General features: G+C 42.4%; 1 protein-coding gene across 1 annotated transcript; it reads right to left on the reverse strand.

The window, feature by feature from the left end:
* Positions 1–15,633: 15,633 nt before the first annotated feature.
* Positions 15,634–18,912, reverse strand: LOC103006653 (calcitonin receptor-stimulating peptide 1). Its single transcript, XM_007174885.2, has 5 exons — positions 18,829–18,912; positions 17,676–17,770; positions 16,785–16,922; positions 16,302–16,486; positions 15,634–15,742 (listed from the first exon to the last, which is right to left on the reverse strand). The coding sequence occupies exons 2-4, from the start codon at positions 17,759–17,761 to the stop codon at positions 16,327–16,329; spliced, it is 384 nt and encodes a 127-aa protein (XP_007174947.2). The 5' UTR covers positions 17,762–17,770; positions 18,829–18,912; the 3' UTR covers positions 15,634–15,742; positions 16,302–16,326.
* Positions 18,913–19,447: the final 535 nt, after the last annotated feature.

Consider the following 19,447-nt stretch of genomic DNA (forward strand, 5'->3'; position numbering starts at 1 on the left):
TGGCGCTCGGGGGCCTCCAGGTGATGCTCACAGTACCGCCCTAAGTATGCTCAGAGCGGCATGATTAGGACCTGCGTCCACGAAACCTGCACCGACTCTCAGTAAGTGTGCTCTGTAAAGCCCGATTACCCAGCACCTCGACCCTCCTACACCCTGCCCAGCACGTTTCTGGATCTCTCTGTTGGAGCTCCTGCTCTAAGCCTTCCAGGAAGGTCTGAGGTGCTGACTTGCTGTCCTCAGCAGATACAGTGCAGAAAACGAAGCGTCTCACTGTCCGCAGTATCGCTGGGTCTGAGCACATAGCGCAAGATCCAAGCAGCCTGTACAGACCCTCCAGCGCGGCAAGCACTGCGGCGGCATCGCGGGGCGGTGGAATAAAACACGAATCCCAGGTAGCTGGTTTTCTCAGGCGGAACCGAAACGAGCCGAAACGAGCCACGAGTGACCCGAGCCACAGGTCCACGCCCCAGACCTCAGTGTCAAGAAGCTTCAGTGTTTTGTTCGACACGGCGGCTGCCTCGCGGCACATCTCTTCCCCTTGCAGGTTGGTGGTCTTCGGGCTCAGGACACCTAACTTCCAAGAGGCCCTTATTCCAATTTTCTGCTTCTTAACCGCAGCGGTGGCACTGATGCAAGCGAATAAAACCTTGGGGCAGGGGAACTGGATATCTGAAACTGGCTCTCCTCAGGCAGGGCGGTGGGGGATCCGGGGAATGGAATAACCGGTTGGAAGCGCGCAAGTGCGCTTGGGCGCAGAGCCGGGAAAGGCAAGATGTGCAAGGGAAGGATTCAGGATGGCGGATCGCGGGTTCAGTGCACCTTGGAGTCTGGAGGCAGAAGTCGGGGGCTGAGACCCAGACCGGGGTTAGGAACTCAGCAGCAAGACTAAATTGGCGAACGCGGCAAGGCAGATACTGTGCGGCATGTAAATTGGGCTCTGCCACTTAAGACTGTTGTAGGCGAGGCTTTAAAACTCAGGTGCAAAACACTTTTGCCGACATGACTTCCAAGACCTGAGGTTTCTGACGTATCAATCTTCTGAAATCATTTGTAAGTACGTGTGCCGGGGAATTGCCTTTTCCTATTGAGAGAACCATTGCTCTCACCAGTGCAACGGTGATGACAAAATGGTTAAGAAAGGACTACTTTAGAAGCCGAATTTGTAACCATGTCACTTTGTGGGCTCAGAACTCTACCCCTGGCTGCCACGTGTGCCTTCAACCTTCAAAGCCTACATTCATTCCCCCTTCTGAAATCTTTGGTGGCTACAAAGGGCTAGCGGTGTGAGGCAGGATACAGGGTCTGTACCCAGAGGGTGCTAACGTAGCCTCCAGCAATTTCCGCTTTTCTTGAAAAGTCAGTCTCTCAAGATAGGGAGGGACTGACATGAACTCATCCATCAAGTCCTCTGAATTTCTAATGAGTCCTGGTGCTGAGCTGGGGGCAAGGTAAAAAAAAAATCTTTGGCACTTAGCAGCATGTGTTGCATACCAGGTGGCACTCACCCGATGTTTGTTAAATAATGGAAAATAATTTACTGTGGCAGATTTACCAGCCAGTCTCACCGCTGTTACAAGACTCTAATCTAATCCCAGCCAGCAGAGAATCCGGACCTAGCAAGGTAGTGCAGCTTTTCAGTAGGATTTCAAAATTGTGAGCTCAAACATTTGAGACACTCCTCTCAATTTATTTGACATGCAGAGTTGGTTTCCCCATGGCAGTTTCCAGGAACAAGACAGAGAAAGGAAGGTTAACCCTAGGGTTCTTTCAAAAGTCTAAAGTCTCCTAGTGTGAGACACAAAATCATTCTCCTCTGAACCCATCCCTGAGTTACCAAGCTTCCCTGGTGGTGCAGTGGTTGAGAATCTGCCTGCCAATGCAGGGGACACGGGTTCGAGCCCTGGTCTGGGAAGATGCCACATGCCGCGGAGCAACTGGGCCCGTGAGCCACAACTACTGAGCCTGCATGTCTGGAGCCTGTGCTCCACAAAGAGAGAGGCTGGGACGGTGAGAGGCCCGCGCACCGCGATGAAGAGTGGCCCCCGCTCGCCACAACTAGAGCAAGCCCTTGCACAGAAACGAAGACCCAACACAGCCAAAAATAAATAAATAAATAAATAAATTTTTTAAAAAGATGTTTTGACCTTACCATGTGCACATTGCTTATGTTGCATCCAGCCCTACCTGAGGCTTCTTTTAGCTGAAGCACTAAATAGAAATCAATCTTGAGAAAGTTGGCAAGGAAAATACTGATTTAAAAATAGTTACCTTGGGGAGGGTGGGAGGGAGGGAGATGCAAGAGGGGAGAGAAGTGGGAACATATTGTATATGTATAACTGATTCACTTTGTTATAAAGCAGAAGCTAACACACTATTGTAAGGCAATTAAACTTCAATAAAGATGTTAAAAAAAAAATAGTTACCTAATGATTTGGCATTTCATTTTTCAGTCTTATTTCATAACTTTTAAACCTGGAAATCAGATTTAAAAGTTTAAAAGGTTTAAAGGGTGGAAATAATCTAGTTTGGAAAAAACATTTTTTACAACATTCTGATAAACTAATTGCAGTGGTTATCTCCATACTTTTAAATTAGATTCCTTGGGAGATTGGGATTGACATATATACACTAATAAGTATAAAATAGATAACTAATAAGAACCTGCTGTATAAAAAAATAAAATTTAAAAAAAGAAAAGAACTAAATAAATAAATTAGATTCCTGTGCTATTGTTCAAAACTTTTTTCAATTGAATTATACTTGATTTACAATGTTGTGTTCGTTTCTGCAGGCAGCAGTGTGATTCAGTTATCTATATAAATACATATGTATATGTATACATTCTTTTTTATTTTCTTTTCATTATAGTTTATCTCAGGATATTGAATATAGTTCTCTCTGCTATACAGTAAGACCTTGTTGTTTATCCATTCTATATATAATCCTTGCATCTGCTAACCCCAAATTCCTAGTCCATCCCTCCCCACCGCCTTGGCAACCACAAGTCTGTTCCCTGTGTCTGTGAGTCTGTTTCTGTTTCATAGATAGGTTCACTTGTGTCATATTTTAGATTCCATGTATAAATGATATAATACGGTATTTGTCTTTCTCTTCTTGACTTCACTTAGTATGATAAACTCTAGGTCCATTCATGTTGCTACAAATGGCATTATTTCAGTTTTTTTTTTTTTTTTTTTGGCTGAGTATCCTGTGCTTTTTTATGAAAAATTTTTAGATAGATGATTTAGCAGAGTGTGCCAGAGACCCATATCTGGTTGAAATTCTGGTTTTTTTCCCAAACTTTTTCCAGTTTTATTGAAATATAATTAACACATACAGCACTGTATAAGTGTATGTGTCCAGCATAATGATTGGACTTACATATCATGAAATGATTATCACAATAAGTCTAGTGAACATCTATCACCTCGTATAGATGGTTGAGAATTCTGTGAGTTTCCATGCATTTAAAAGACTTATACCTTTAATTCTATACAATTTGTGTATGAAATACACTGAACAACAACAAAATCACAACAGTAACAACTTCAGCAGCAGTAGCAAAAACAGCTACAATAATTCATTCTCCTCAGACTACGGGAAGTTCAGAGCCGTCCAATTAACAGGAGAATTTCAAATGAAAATTCATTGGACTGGGTTCTGCGTGTAAGGAACTTGGAAGTCACCACTTTGTCATAACAAGTAAAAAGCTGAAGAGACTGGAAAAGAAACAACTCGTCTAGGATCCTTAAGAGAGGGAACAGAAAGCAAACCTTTGCCCCCAAGACTGGGGAGACAGGCAGTGGGTGATGGCTTACTGGAGCAGAGATCACAAGGGGAAACCTCAGTGGGAACAAGTGCTGGAGCCAATGCTATGGTAGGAAAACCTGAACTGTAACTGAAGAACTGCTGGAGTCACAGCGTGGACAACTCTGAGAGTTAAAAACTCCGGGGGCACCCAGTCATAAGGGGTCCCCTACAACTGTGTGAATTTTAAGTCCTGGTGCTCAACAGGTTCTCACAGTACATAGGAGAGAAATATACCCTGGTGGGATTTGCCTCTACAAGCTGCACTTGGTTCTCACAATAGGTAACAGAAAAATCCCCTTGTGCATCCAGAGAAGGAGGGGAAAAGAACTGCTTTGAAATACACCAAAACAGTTTGTTCCTACAAAGGCCTGCCCTCAGGAGACACCACTTAACCAGAGCCTAACCTGAAGGCATATTATCATGGCCAACCGACCAGGGGAAGGGAAATCCCCAACTACAGGCAGCTCTAGCCTTGCAACTGCCATTAAGAGCCTAGAACCAGGGAGACAACTTCAGCAGATTTTAAGTTAGACAAGGAAGCAGAAAGACATTCATGGCAGAATGAAGGAAGGGATATCGTGTCTGTGGAGTTTTCCTGGCTTGTCATTCTTGGAAAATGAGAGGGCCTAACTTTCCTACAGAGCTGAGTTGACTTGCCCTTGGGGTGCTCCTCCCAACCACACAGGGACCTTCTTTGCGGCAGGTACCAGGAGAGTTTCCTTCCCAAATCCAGAGGCCATTTCTAGGGTGACTTCAGCTGCCAGAGAAAATGCTGAGTGTGGTAAACCAGGGCCAGGCTGGTCACTCTGAGGGGTGGACAGGCTCAGCAGGTAACACCAAGGAATTACTCTGGGTGGGTTCCTCTGAGATGACTAAAATTCTCCCTTGGTTTAGAGCCATCCAGAATGGCTCTCCTCTTCCTGAGTAAGAACAGTGTTCCATGGAGAAGAGGGATAGAAACAGGAATCTTCTCACTGTACGAGAAGTTCCTTACACAGACAGCTCCTTTATGGGCTCTGTTGGCGAAACATACCGTGCACATGAGGGGACTTCCTCTATAACTGGAGTCTCCTGGGATTGAGAAGAGTAAGGCTTTGGGGTATTAAACAACTGAATTTGAGTCCTGCCTTTGTGACTCACTTACGTCCTTGAGCAGATAACAATCTCTCTGAGCCACAGTTTCTCAACATGTAAAATGGGGAATAACAATATTTTATGTTAAAATATTTTATGTTAAACACCAGACACGTTGCTTGGCATGAAGGAGGTACTTAAGAGTGGTGTCTATTATTATATAACAAAAGCTTATCTGACTGTATCAGCTCAATTAGATAAATTAAGTAAAATCAATACACATTCCTCTGCCTTCTTAAGAGGAAGGCAATCTGTAAGTGTTTCATTCTCAAAATAAGTCCAAATTGCCAAAGCCACAGCAGAATGAATCTGCCTTCCCCAAACCTCTTACATACCTGCCTGGCCATGATGCAGGCTCATTGCCTAGCAGGGCTAATGACAATTTATAATGAATATTTGCCACACTGCCTGGCATGGAGCAGGCACTCAAGAGTGGTGGCTACTATCATCATTATAACAAAACTTTATCCCTGCTCCTGCAAGTGCAAAATCATATCAACTTTATGGAAAACTAGTAAAATGCAGTGCATACTCCTCTACTTTCTTAGAACGAATAAACTGAATACAATTTAAATCCTTTTTGTGACCACCTAGAGGGGTGGGATAGGGAGGGTGGAGGGAGACGCAAGAGGGAGGAGATATGGAGATGTATGTATATGTATAGCTGATTCACTTTGTTATATAGCAGAAACTAACACACCATTGTAAAGCAATTATACTCCAATAAAGATGTTAAATAAATAAATAAATCCTTTCTTGAGGATCTATTGACACTATCATAAAATTATTATTTAGTGCGCTAGCATGAAGACAGTGCCACTGACAGGGCTATAAGATATGTAGGGCCAATATCCCCAAACTAGACATAATCAAACTGTCAGTTCTTTTTGATGTCTAATATCTATATAATTTTATGGTTATTCTCTTTCATTACTTCCCATCAGGTTGTCAACTATCCCTTCTTGCTGGTGTCATTGTGACTGCATTTAGCAACAACCTGCCCACTTGCATTTTCATTTGCTGTGTGGTAAAACTAACAACAAAGTAAAAGCAACAAAAGAAAAACTTAATATACTAGTATGGAAACAAAGAGCCTATAGGGATTAAGTGAGACCTGGTAAATACTGGTCAAGCAATATAAAAAGGGTCTCTGTGGTCATCTGCTCAGTTAATCTGTACTCAAGAGAACAGAAATAAAGCTTGTCAGAATCATGTGTAAACACAGAGCAAACAGATCCTGAGTAAGCATTTAGGAGTGCTTTTCATCCTGTATTAAGTCTTTTCACTTTGTATAACTGTAAGTGTATACCCATTAATCTATAATTCCCCATTCCTAGCAACCACCATCCTACTTTCTGTCTCAAAAGGCAGAAAAGGAGTGGAAGATAAAAATAGCAACCAAGAACAATGCAACAAATAAGAAACAGTCACAAATGTAGTAAATATTTATCCAGCTATATCAATAGACACTTTGAATGTCAGTGGTCTGAATGCACCAATTAGCAGACAGAAACTGTCAGAGTGTATCAAAAATCGGGACCCAGCTATATGTTGTCTGCAAGAAACTGACTTTAAATATAAATACAGACACAGATTGAAAGTAAGTGGGTAGAGAAAATATACCATGCTAACATAAGAAACAGGAGTAGCTGTTAATTTCAGACAGAGCAGACTTCAAGGAAAGGTATAAGGGATAAAGAAGGGGATTACATAATAATAAGGGGGTCACTCTCCAAGAAGACATAATACTCCTTAACATGTTTGTGCCTAAAAAAAAAGCAACAAAATATGCGAGGGAAAAACTGATAGAACTGCAAGGAGAAATTGATGAACCCACTACACAGCTGGAGACTTCAACACCCTTCTATCAGAAATGGACAGATACAGCAGGCAGAAAAATCAGTAAGACCATTTATGATAAAAACCCTCTAGAAAGTAGGCATAGAGGGAACTTACCTCAACATAATAAAGGCCATATATGACAAACCCACAGCCAACATCGTCCTCAGTGGTGAAAAACTGAAACCATTTCCACTAAGATCAGGAAGAAGACAAGGTTGCCCACTCTCACCACTATTATTCAACACAGTTTTGGAAGTCTTAGCCACAGCAATCAGAAGAAAAAGAAACAAAAGGAATCCAAATTGGAAAAGAAGAAGTAAAGCTGTCACTGTTTGCAGATGACATGATACTATACATAGAGAATCCTAAAGATGCTACCAGAAAACTAATAGAGCTAATCAATGAACTTGGTAAAGTAGTAGTGTACAAAATTAATGCACAGAAATCCCTTGCATTCCTATACACTAATGATGAAAAACCTGAAAGTGAAATTAAGAAAACACTCCCATTTACCACTGCAACAAAAAGAATAAAATACCTAGGAATAAACCTACCTAAGGAGACAAAAGACCTGTATGCAGAAAATTATAAGAGACTGATGAAAGAAATTAAAGATGATACAAACAGATGGAGAGATATACCATGTTCTTGGATTGGAAGAATCACCATTGTGAAAATGACTGTACTACCCAAAGCAATCTACAGATTCAATGCAATCCCTATCAAATTACCAATGGCATTTTTCACAGAACTAGAACAAAAAATTTCACAATTTGTATGGAAACACAAAAGACCCCCAAATAGCCAAAGCAATCTTGAGAAAGAAAAACGGAGCTGGAGGAATCAGGCTCCCAGACTTCAGACTATACTACAATGCTACAGTAATCAAGACAGTATGGTACTGGCACAAAAACAGAAATATAGGTCAATGGAACAGGATAGAAAGCCCAGAGGTAAGCCCACACACATATGGTCACCTTATCTTTGATAAAGGAGGCAAGAATATACAATGGAGAAAAGACAGCCTCTTCAACAAGTGGTGCTGGGAAAACTGGACAGCTACATGTGAAAGAATGAAATTAGAACACTCTCTAACACCATACACAAAAATAAACTCAAAATGGATTAAAGTCCTAAATGTAAGGCCAGACACTATAAAACTCTTAGAGGAAAACATAAGCAGAACTCTTGCAGAACACAGCAAGATCCTTTTTGACCCACCTCCTAGACAAATGGAAATAACAACAAAAATTAAAAAATGGAACCTAATGAAACGTAAAAGCTTTTGCACAGCAAAGGAAACCATAAACAAGACGAAAAGACAACCCTCAAAATGGGAGAAAATATTTGCAAATGAAGCAACTGACAAAGGATTAATCTCCAAAATTTACAAACAGCTCACGCAGCTCAAGATCAAAAAAGCAAACAACCTAATCCAAAAATGGGCCGAAGACCTGAATAGACAGTTCTCCAAGGAAGATATACAGATTGCCAACAAATACATGAAAGAATACTCAACATCATTAATCATTAGAGAAATTCAATCAAAACTACAGTGAGATATCATCTCACACTGATCAGAATGGCCATCATCAAAAAATCTACAAACAATAAATGCTGGAGAGGGTGTGGAGAAAAGGGAACCCTCTTGCACTGTTGGTGGGAATGTAAATTGATACAGCCACTATGGAGAACAGTATGGAGGTTCCTTAAAAATCTAAAAATAGAACTACCATACGACCCAGCAATCCCACTACTGGGCATATACCCTGAGAAAACCATAATTCAAAAAGAGTCATGTACCACAATGTTCATTGCAGCTCTATTTACAATAGCCAGGATATGGAAGCAACCTAAGTGTCCATCGACAGATGAACGGATAAAGAAGATGTGGCACATATATACAATGGAATATTACTCAGCCATAAAAAGAAACGAAATTGAGTTATTTGTAGTGAGGTGGATGGACCTAGAGTCTGTCATACAGCATGAAGTAAGTCAGAAAGAGAAAAACAAATACCGTATACTAACACATATATATGGAATCTAAAAAAAAAAAAAAGGTCATGAAGAACCTAGGGGCAAGACGGGAATAAAGACGCAGACCTACTAGAGAAAGGACTTGAGGACACAGGGAGGGGGAAGGGTAAGCTGGGACAAAGTGAGAGAGTGGCATGGACATATATACACTACCAAATGTAAAATAGATAGCTAGTGGGAAGCAGCCGCATAGCACAGGGAGATCAGCTCGGTGCTTTGTGACCACCTAGAGGGGTGGGATAGGGAGGGTGGGAGGGAGGGAGACACAAGAGGGAAGAGACATGGGGATATATGTATATGTATAACTGATTCACTTTGTTATAAAGCAGAAACTAACACACCATTGTAAAGCAATTATACTCCAATAAAGGTGTTAAAAAATTTTAATTAATTAATTTTTTTAAAGATGTTAAAAAATAATCTAATTAAAAAAACAAGAAAAATCAGTAAGGACATAGTTGAACTAGGCAACAACATCATCAACTGTATATAATCAACCTCTATAGACTACTTTCACAATAGCAGAACACACAGTTTTCTCCAGCTCACATGGAATGTTCACCAAGATAGATCACACTCTGGGCCACACAACAAACCTTAACAAATTTAAGAGAAAAGAAATCATACAATCTTTGCTCTCAGACCACAATGGATTTAAACTAAAAATCATTCACAGAAAGCTACTGGTAACAAATGTACCACTCAGGTGGGGGATGTTAATAATGGGGGAGGCTGTGCATGTGTAGGCACAGGAGGTATGTGGGAAATCTCTGTACCTTCCTTGCAATTTTGCTGTGAATCTAAGACTGCACTAAAAACATAAAGTGATTTTTTTTAATTGTTTGTACTGTGTAAAGAAGGGGAGAAGCCCAAGCTTTCCATCAGTGATTTATGCAGGTGGACCTATGCAAGATTGGAGGAGGGGAACATCAATGTTTAATTATGCTAGAGATAAAATTGTCTGAAAAATGTTGCATGTACTGTGAGTATGAAAATTATATAAAAATCATATTGAAATAGAACAAAGCAAAAAGTTATTAATATTAAAACTATGAACAATTGAGGTCCAGCTGTGTGTCAAGCACTATGTAAATGTTCTCTCTTATACTCTCAACACTTTAATAAGATGGATATCATTATCTTTGTTTTATAGGTGAGGAAATAACAAGAGAATTTGGCTTGACTTGATTGTATTTTCAAGGTGCCATTGAGGCTCTGAGATGCTGGAACATGGTTAATCTGCTGCAACATCAGGTAAGAGGTCTGGTCCTCTGGCCATGATGTTGAGTCAGAGGAGGACATAGGCATGTCTTCCTGCTTCAGGGCTAATGTGATTTGTAGTACTAGGCATGAATTATTTACAGTTCCTGTACCAACATTTGGGAGATTGACAACTTTGCAGCAGGAAAATGTCAGTGCTGCCACTTAAGTAAATTGCTAAAAAATAAAACCAAATCAGACCCATAACAAAATTCATAAAATAACAATTTTAAATGCCTCAAAGTTCAAAGAAACAAGATTCTAATAACTTCTTAGAATTAATTATAATAACTTCTTAAGTTGGTATTATGCATTGTTTCACCTTGTCTGAAATTGTGGTTGTTTCAGTAGAGTGTTTTGTTTTGCCAGTGGATGCAGTGGAGGAAAGGGGAAGAGGAAGAGTGCTGGGATTCAGGAGATAAGGTTCTAATTCCTACCTGTAACCCTAAATGATGTGACTTTGAGAAAATCGTTTGGACCTCGATTTCCACATTTGTCAAACAAATCTCTTGGATTGAGAGGTTTTGAAGTTTCTTTCTAATTCTGACATTCTACAAATTTGCTGTAAACTTCATGCTATCTTTAACAGTATCTTTATTTAACACCAAGATACTCACTGTTTGGCTTCCTCCATTTGCCCTGGAAGGTACCATGTCTACTGAAAGAACAGCTGAAGGGGTCAACATGAAGGAGTAAGGAAAGTCATTCTATTTAAGTGATGCAGTTAGAAAAGGCTCCTCCCACCACCAGCTGCTCAATATGAGGAGGGGAGGATTTTAAAAACAGATAGGAGGAAGAGGGGGACAGATACCTTGCCCTTGTATCCCTGACACTAAAGGATGTAATAGTGCCCTCTGAGAGGGGAGAGAAAGCTTGCTGCCTGGACTGGCAGCACGATATTTTTCTCTTTGTCATGAAAATGGATCTACAACTGACTCCTAGTCCTTGCATGGATGCCATGCTTTCTCCAAGTTGTCAGCAGATGCTTTGTAATAGGTCTGCTTGGTGAGTTCACCTGTAGCCTAAAGCATGTATCTAATCGAGCCTGAAAAAGAAAGAAGAAATGAATAAGACCAATTTCCTAAGAATGATTATGGTCTCTTAGGGAGGTAAGACTCACACAAATGAAATAATTAACCAACAAGGACCCACTGTATAGCACAGGGAACTATCCTCAATATTTTATAATAACCTATAAGGGAAAAATCTGAAAAAAAAACATATATATATATATATATGTATAATTGAATCACTTTGCTGTACACCTGAAACTAACACAACATTGTAAATCAACTCTACTTCAATTTAAAAATAAATAAATAAAAATAAAGAACAATAAAAGAGAATAAGCATTGTTTTCCTATTGCTGCCATAGCAAATTATCACTACTTTAGTGGCATAAAACAATACAAATTTATTAACTTACACTTCTGTGGCTAGAAGTCCCACGTCCAACATGGCTCTCACTGTTCTAAAATCTTGGCAGGCTTGTGTCCGTTCTGGAAGTTCTAGATGAGAATCCATTTCCTTCCCGTTTCCTGTTTCTAGTGGCCACCCGTGTTCCTTGGCTCATGGCCCCTTCCTCCATTTTCAGAACCAGTAATAACGACTTGAGTCCTTCTCACATCACCTCACTCCAACCTCTGCTTCCCTCTTCTACTTGGAAGGAGCCTTGTGATTTTATTGGGCTCACCTGGATAATCCAGGCTAGTCTCCCTATCTGAAAGTCCTCAATTTAATCGCATCTTTAAAGTCTCTTTTGCTGTGTAAAGTAGCAAATTTGCGTTTCCAAGGATTAGGACGTGGATGTCTGGGGGCGGGGGTCCTTATTGTACCTACCATAATAAATAAATGTTGGGCTGACTGGCAAGGACAGTGAATGCTGGGGCTTGGAGGAAGAGGCTGCCGTGGGCTGGAGCACTGAGGAAGTCACCCAGAGCAGGTGGGCCAGAGCCAGAAAGTGGCTAAATAGAGGGGAAGTAACAGAGTGCCTGAAAAGAGAGTGCATCTAGTGGGGTGTGGGGCAGGCGGTGAGGAGACCACTCTTTATATCAGGTGCCATCCTCTGTCCCTCTTCTTGAGAATGGTGCCTCCCTGAATCTACGACCTGTATGGCTGGCTGCATTGAAATCTCAAGTATCAGATGTTCCTCCTCTAGCAACTTCCATTTTGTGTTCTTCAATTTTCCTGTTCATATGTGTTACAGAGCAAGGGGGGCTATTGAGTGAACTGTTGTCACATTTGGTGAAACTCCAGTAGAGGTGGGAAACGGACTGCTTTGCATCACATAACTCCAGGCCTTGACAGGTTATTGGTTAGGATGCAGTTAAATCCTGAAGTTGGTGCTTGGACTTTGAGCCCCATCCCTTAGATACTTCTACTAGATCCCTTTGACAATAACCAAACAACAAGGCTTTTAATTAAGTGAGGATTGTATTAAAGCCCACCTGAAAAAACCCACTTTATTTTTTTAACCTGTATCCAGTATTTAATGATGCATGCAGGTTGGGCAGGCAATAGGGAATTCTTAACACATGGAAGATGCACGTGAGCCCCAGGACTTTTCACTGCTCGAACTTGGAGAAACTTTCGAATGTGCCCGTGCTCCCAAGAGACATGTGATCATTATTTAGGCGTCAGGCTTCTGGAGCTTTGATGTATGATTCCCTGATCCCTTGGTGGGACTGCCAACTGCCATTAGAGCCTAGAACCAAGGACACAACATCAGTGGATTTTTAGGTTAGGCAAGGAATGAGAAAGGCATTTATGGCAGAAAGAAGGAATGGGATATCGTGTCCGAGGGGTTTTCCTGGCCTCTCATTCTTGGAAAATAAAGGGCCTAGCTTATTTTCCTGTAGCACGGAGGTGACTTGACCTGGAAGGCTGCTTTTAATCTTTTTTAAATCTCTTAATCATTTATGGGAAAGTATCATATAATAAACCTCATAGAAAAATCTCAATTAATTTCCCAAGTCAAAAGTTAATAGATACTACTTTCTCAAACCTCAGTGCAAAACCTGGAACTGAATAAGTGAAGCATAGTTTTAAAAGTTATTCTAAATTTTAAAATACTCTTTTATATAACTTTTGAGTCACAGTGAAAATCAAAACAAAAACTATAGACTATTTTAAATATGCAATCTTTATATCTTGTAAACATGTCAGTGGTTACAGATGAACTCAGAGAACGAAATCCGAGCATTACATAGTTTCATTATTTACTTATTAACTCAACAAATATTTATTGAGCACCTATCATGTTCTATGGAATTTTCTAAGTTCCAGGGATACAGCCAAGGATACATGTAACTTCCCTCATAGAGTTACATGCTGGTGGAAGGACATAGACAAAAAAAGAAAAAATAATAAATATATAATATTTTAGATAGTGGTAAGCTCTATGAATAAAAAATTAAGCTGAATAATCAGGTGATAGAGAGTAATCTGAGAAGGAATGTACTTTTGTATATGGTGGTCAGGAAAGTCTTCTCTGAGGTGGTTCATCAGAGTTCTAAAGGAAGGGAGAGAATCAGGCATGCAGACTTTTGGGGAATAGCATTTTAAGCAAAAAAATAATTAAAAATAAATAAGTGCAAAGACCCTGAGGAAGCTGGGAGTGAAACAAGCGATGGGTTATTTTGCAAGAGAGCAGAGACATGATATGGCTCAGAACATGTAGTATCTCAGACCCAGAGGGAACCAGAGAGTTGACTACAAACACAAAAGAGAAGAAGACTTAACTCCTCATTTAGTAAATATTTACTGAATGCTGCCTTGTGCCAGGCATACTGTTCAGTGTGTAGGGGATTCAGCAATGAACTAAATAGCCATATTCCTATCTATGTGGAACTTAACATTGTTTACATAGGATGGGATACACATGATAAATTAACTAAAATATGTGCTATGATAGTAGGTAGTAAGTAGCAAAGAGGTAAAAAGAAAAAAGCAAAGAAGGGTTAGGGTGGGTTGGCAGGTGAGGGACAGTATCAGAAAGGTCAGCCAGGGTAGGTGATGTTTGAATAAATATCTGGAGGAGATGGGGCCATGGGATAAGAGCATTCTGCAGAGAGGTACCAGCAGGTGCAAACACTTGAGGGGGTGGGTGCTGGTGGATACAGAATGAGGGGTAGTAAGAAGGCCAGTGTGAGGTGGTGAGAGGAGAGGAAGGGAAGATGAACTTGGACCTTGTAAGCTATTGCAATGCCCCAGGTGTTTACTCTGTGAGATGGGGACTCAGTGGAGTATTCTGTACCTAAGGGAGATATGGTCTGATCTACCTTTGCAACTAAGGTTGGGCTACTGTGTTGAGTACAGACTGAATGGAAGCAAGGGTCATAATTCTGTGTGCTTCTGGGGAAATAAAGTCAGTGAGTAGAAGGGGATGACTTTTCCAATTAAAGAATCCCACTTAACTGACTGTCCACCAGTAAAACTGGCTGCCCAGTAACCTTGGAAGTTATAGTCAGCAGTTGGTCACCAGCATTTCCAACAGATGCCAAGGATGTTGATGCTGTGAAATTCCTGTATCGAATAAGCCTTTACATCCTATGATATCCCAGATTCCTTCTAATACTAAGCATCTCCGATTCTACAGCATGTATCACCTCAGTCTCCCCCAGTTAGAGTATAAGCTCCATGAATGCAGGGGGTTTTGTCTGTCCTGTTCATTGCTCTGGTCCTGGAGCTCAAATAGGGTCAAGCATATAGCAGACACTCAATGATTATTTGTTAAATATAGGAATGTCTCTGTTAAACTTATTGCAGGACCTGAGCAACGCACTTTTCTTTTCTGCACAACAGAGAGTAAAAAGTTGGATTAGATGGCATCTGATTATCTTTCCAGGTCTGCCAGTGTGTGATCCCCTTTCAAACTGTGAGCTGTTGTTCTAACGGGCTTTGCAGGCTATGGGGTGTATGAAGGGGTGCTGTTGGGAGGAAAGGCAGGGATGGGTAAGGGCAAACCTGAGTCAAGGAGAAGAGAACAGATAACTTCTGGGGCTGGGGACCAGGGCACTCTCTGAAAATAAATGTGAATGTCTCTTTGAGATGCACAGGGTTCTAATTCCAGTAAAGGTGTTTCACTAGACACTGAGGATACAAGATACTGAGGACCCACCCCAAACATGGTATCATTGCCTCATTTGAGCCAGCCTGATCAACAAAGTGTCACAGATCCCTGACGTTCTCATGGGAAAAACAGCATAAATAGCAGCAACACTCCTTTTAAGTGTATTGAAAATACATTTTTTATCTTGGTGAAGTGCACAAATGAGAACATTTCTTTAAAGAGAGAGTTCCATTGAGGCTCAGCATTACTAGGCATCTCCAGACACCCACAAGGCAGCGATTTCATGTACCCCTGAGGTTTAGCAGAGCAGCCAACAGGTTGGCTGACAGGGTCCAGATTTGCTACCAGATAAGCCAGTGAGATATGTGTCATATTTATTGAATACAGAATCAAATATATTGATAAAAAAGATGCACAGTAGGTAGCTGCATTGATTTTATTCTGCATTTAGTTTATTTCAAACAAAAAAAAAAAGAGTGGTTTCAATGTCAAGAAGCATGCATACATGGGTGTCTTCCAGGCTATTTTTTTTGTAAGTTGCTTTCATTGCAAATTAAAAGAAGTAGAGTTCAGCTTCATAGGGACCTAGGAGAAAAAAAAGTAACAGCTATTACTTACTAGTTAAGAGGCTCTTGTCATGTATTATCCCAATTACTTTTTATATTGATGATACTATTGTTGCCTTCAAGTTAGATGTGGAAGCTGAGGCTCAGAGAGGGTCTAGCCCATGTCGTATAATTAGTAGAGGACAGGCACAGGATTTGAACCCAAGTCTATACTCTGAATTCAGATGTATATGACACTGTAGGGTATGCTCCAAAAGGATAGGGTAATTACCTTTCAAACTCAAATGCTAGGATAATCACAGTTATAACCCAGGGAACTGTGTTTTAAATAAACAGGATCTATATTTCCTGGAGGATCTCAGTGGCACAGGGAGAAACTGGAAAAACAGAGAGAAATGAATCCAAGTTCTAGGGGTTTCAGCTGTTGGGACTCTATGTTCTTTCTCCAGACACTGGTGTGGGTGCCTTCCCCTGTGGATTTTTCACCCATATTAACCCACGGAGGGTTAGAGTGTGGACTGCACCCCTGCAATACCCAGTCATTTATCCTCCCACCTGACAGTACAAAGGGCAGTCACCTTCTTCCTAGAATCATTTCGCTGCTCAGATCCAAAAGTTCCTGCGACGCCCACCAAAGATTTTGAAGCCCATCTTGGTGGGCAACAAGTTGCTCTTCACCATGCTCCCAGATCTGCTCAGCAAGCCTGCCAGCCGATGGGTCATGCAGGTTGCAGTGTTGCAGGCTCTCTTCTGGGCAGTGATGCTGATTTGCAGGATGGAGAAAAAGAGAAGGCCTGTTAGTGAGAGCTTGAGTGCAGGTGCTGCCCCACAGGATCATCATGGAAAATTACTGCTCTCAGAGGCACCAATAAACCTTAAGTATTTCTGCTAGAAACGGTCATCACAGCAGAAAATCATAGGCCATTAGGGAAAATGCCACAATCACTCCCCATACACATTTCCAAGGGTGTCAGAAAACCCAAAGGTGGCTCTGGGATATGCCTTCCTGGGCATGCAGGAGGGAGCGGATGCCCTGTGCTGGGTGGGGCAGGGAGCCTCACCTGGAGCCCTCTGTCTTCTGCTCCTTCTCCAGCTCACGGGCCCTCATCTGCTCATAGTCGTTCACCATTGCAGCCAGTAGGAGGCGCAATTCCTCCTCATTGAGTGTAGCAGGATCAAAACGACTATCAAAAGCCGACCTGGGGAGGGGAAGCAAGCCCAATACCGGCTTTGAGCCCCTGACTACCCCTTCCCCAGGATAAGCAGCCAGGTTTCCTGGTTTCTGCAACTTCCCCTGAGGATGTGGCTGCCCCAGCTCTCAATGGACAGGGCATGAGGCCAGTGTCCATCCAAACATGCTGCTTCACCAGGATTTAGGCTCTGGTGTGACCTAAAAGAAGTGGTTGGCTCCAAGTGGATCATATAGGCTTGTGAAAGCTGATGGTTAGATTTTCAGGAATTTTATGAGCTTAGTGTTAAATATAGCCATTATTAAAAACTAAGTGATAATGATAGTTTGAATCTGAAAATCATTTCACTTTAATGTAATTTGAAGGAGGGTGAGAAATCAGATGTATAGGTAACATATCAGATTTAATAACAAATTTGTTGGCAAAGTAGTTAGCAGATAGGATGCAATCTATTTCTCAAATTGTGGTTAAATTAGTAAATAGGTTTGCTAAAGATACAAATATTTGGTAAAAAGCAATGTTATATGAAATTTACAATAATGAGTACTGTATATCTTATGTATGTTTGTACACTGTGTGCTACACATCTTTGTCTCATAAACAGTTTATGATAAGCTTATATACACGTTTACATTCATACATTACCACCACCCTCCCACAACCCCACCAAGAGCCAGATTCAGCACAGCACAACTGAGAACATAGAATTTTATGATCCAGGGACAGAGGCAGGTGGGAGCGCTCCTGGCAGGGCTGTCTCACCTGAATGGTGCTGAGTGGAGCATGCCTGCCTGGTACAAGACCAGGATGCTGAGGACCAGGAAGGGGGGGAACTTCCAGAAGCCCATGACGACTCTCTGCAAGGGAAGAATAACATCAGCACTTGGAGCAATAACAAATTCCATGAGCCCACAGACCCAGGCTCTGCGCCTGCCTCTGCCCCTAATGCCCTGGCATCCTGGTTTCATGCTAGTCATGTCACTCCGATTCACCATCGTTTCCTGCTCAGCCAAGTGGACTGCTGGAAGATCCAGTAAGGCTGCAGCATGCTTGGTTTAGCAAAGAAACCTAGTGGGATAACTGGGTGAGGAGGTCTTGGTCCATAGCCCCCGCCCCATCACTCCACTCACTCTCACATACAACCTGTTGGCCAGGACTCCTGGAGGACAGAGTCTGAGTACCTGTCACCACAGCTTTTCCCACTGTGCAACCCAGAGCTGTCCTTCTGGTGCCGGGCTTTTGCACATACATGAAGGGGGGAGGGGATTACCGAGGACAAATTTCTGCGGTTGGAATCCCTGAGAAACTGGAGAACCACATTCTACTGCTCAGCTGCTCCACACTTTGGTAAAGAGTACCCTGTAAGAATCAAGCTGGAAGGGTCTCAAATTGGGACCCAGGAATTAAACTGGGAAAAAAGTTCCCAGAACCCGCAACGGAGGCTTGAGTTTAATGGCTGCCTGCCCCTCAGTCACTGCACCTATTTGCCACCCGCTTGCGCTGGCCCAGGTTCCGAAGCATTTCCTGCGCTCCGCTGGGCACAAGACGTGATCCGTGAGAGCACCATCTGCACAAAACTCCTTCTGCGTCCAGATCTGCTTGCAGTGCCAGGGGAGCTCCAGCATCCCAAACTGACCTAAGCACGTGTGCTGCGGGAAAGGAAACTGGAGCCCGCCTCAGCGCTGGGAGAGTGAAGCAGGGAGTGCGTGAACTGAGACCATCCAGTGTTACCTGTGGAAGGAGTCTGGGATGCATTGCAGAGTAATACAGGTTGTGTGAAATGACCTAGACAGAAGTGGAAAGAGCATTTTGAGACTGGAAGAGACCAGCTAAGAAAAAGTAATGGAGAGAGAGAAGGAAGAGAGGGGAGAGAGAGAAAAACAGAATCCCACTAAGCAGGAATCTCCAGGCTTACCTGGCAGCAGGAACCAGGTGGCTTGGAGCAGAGGAGGGAGCAGTGGTAGTAGCTTTGGCTTCAGGCGATGGCACTGTGGCAGAAGTGGCAGTGACACTCGAGCTGGGCAGTGCGTCTGATGCCTTCCAACACCAGCAGCTGCTCTTATTCCTGCTGCTCTGGGTCTGGGGTGGTCCAGGAGCTCTGAGCAACCAATGAGGGGAAGGATCTGAGCCCCAGAAGGATTGTGTCATCACTTGCGTCCAGAACCTGGAGCATCCAGAAGGACCACCCCACTTGTATTTGCATTGAGGTCATTGATGGCGGGGGCGGTAGGGGGACGTGGGGGGGGTTGGTGAGGACCAACGAAAAACACACAAAAAGTGAGTAGGAATTTGAGGACAGGTTGACGTCATGGTTAACTTCAGCTGTTCGGTTTCGCGGGTTTTGAACACGCACGTGTCCCACTCCATCCCCACCTGTGCGATCTTGTCGGGCAGAGTCCAGCATTACAAGGAACCCTGTCTCCCCTAGGTCTGACCGCAGACCTCCGTGCAAGTGCAGCTTCGAGGGTTAATGCACAGTAGAGTTGATGATTCTGTGCCCAAGGAGGGGGTCTGATTCAGGCAGCTGGAATCAC

The sequence above is a fragment of the Balaenoptera acutorostrata genome, chromosome 9 (genome assembly GCF_949987535.1).
Source record: "Balaenoptera acutorostrata chromosome 9, mBalAcu1.1, whole genome shotgun sequence".
Lineage (NCBI taxonomy): Eukaryota > Metazoa > Chordata > Mammalia > Artiodactyla > Balaenopteridae > Balaenoptera > Balaenoptera acutorostrata.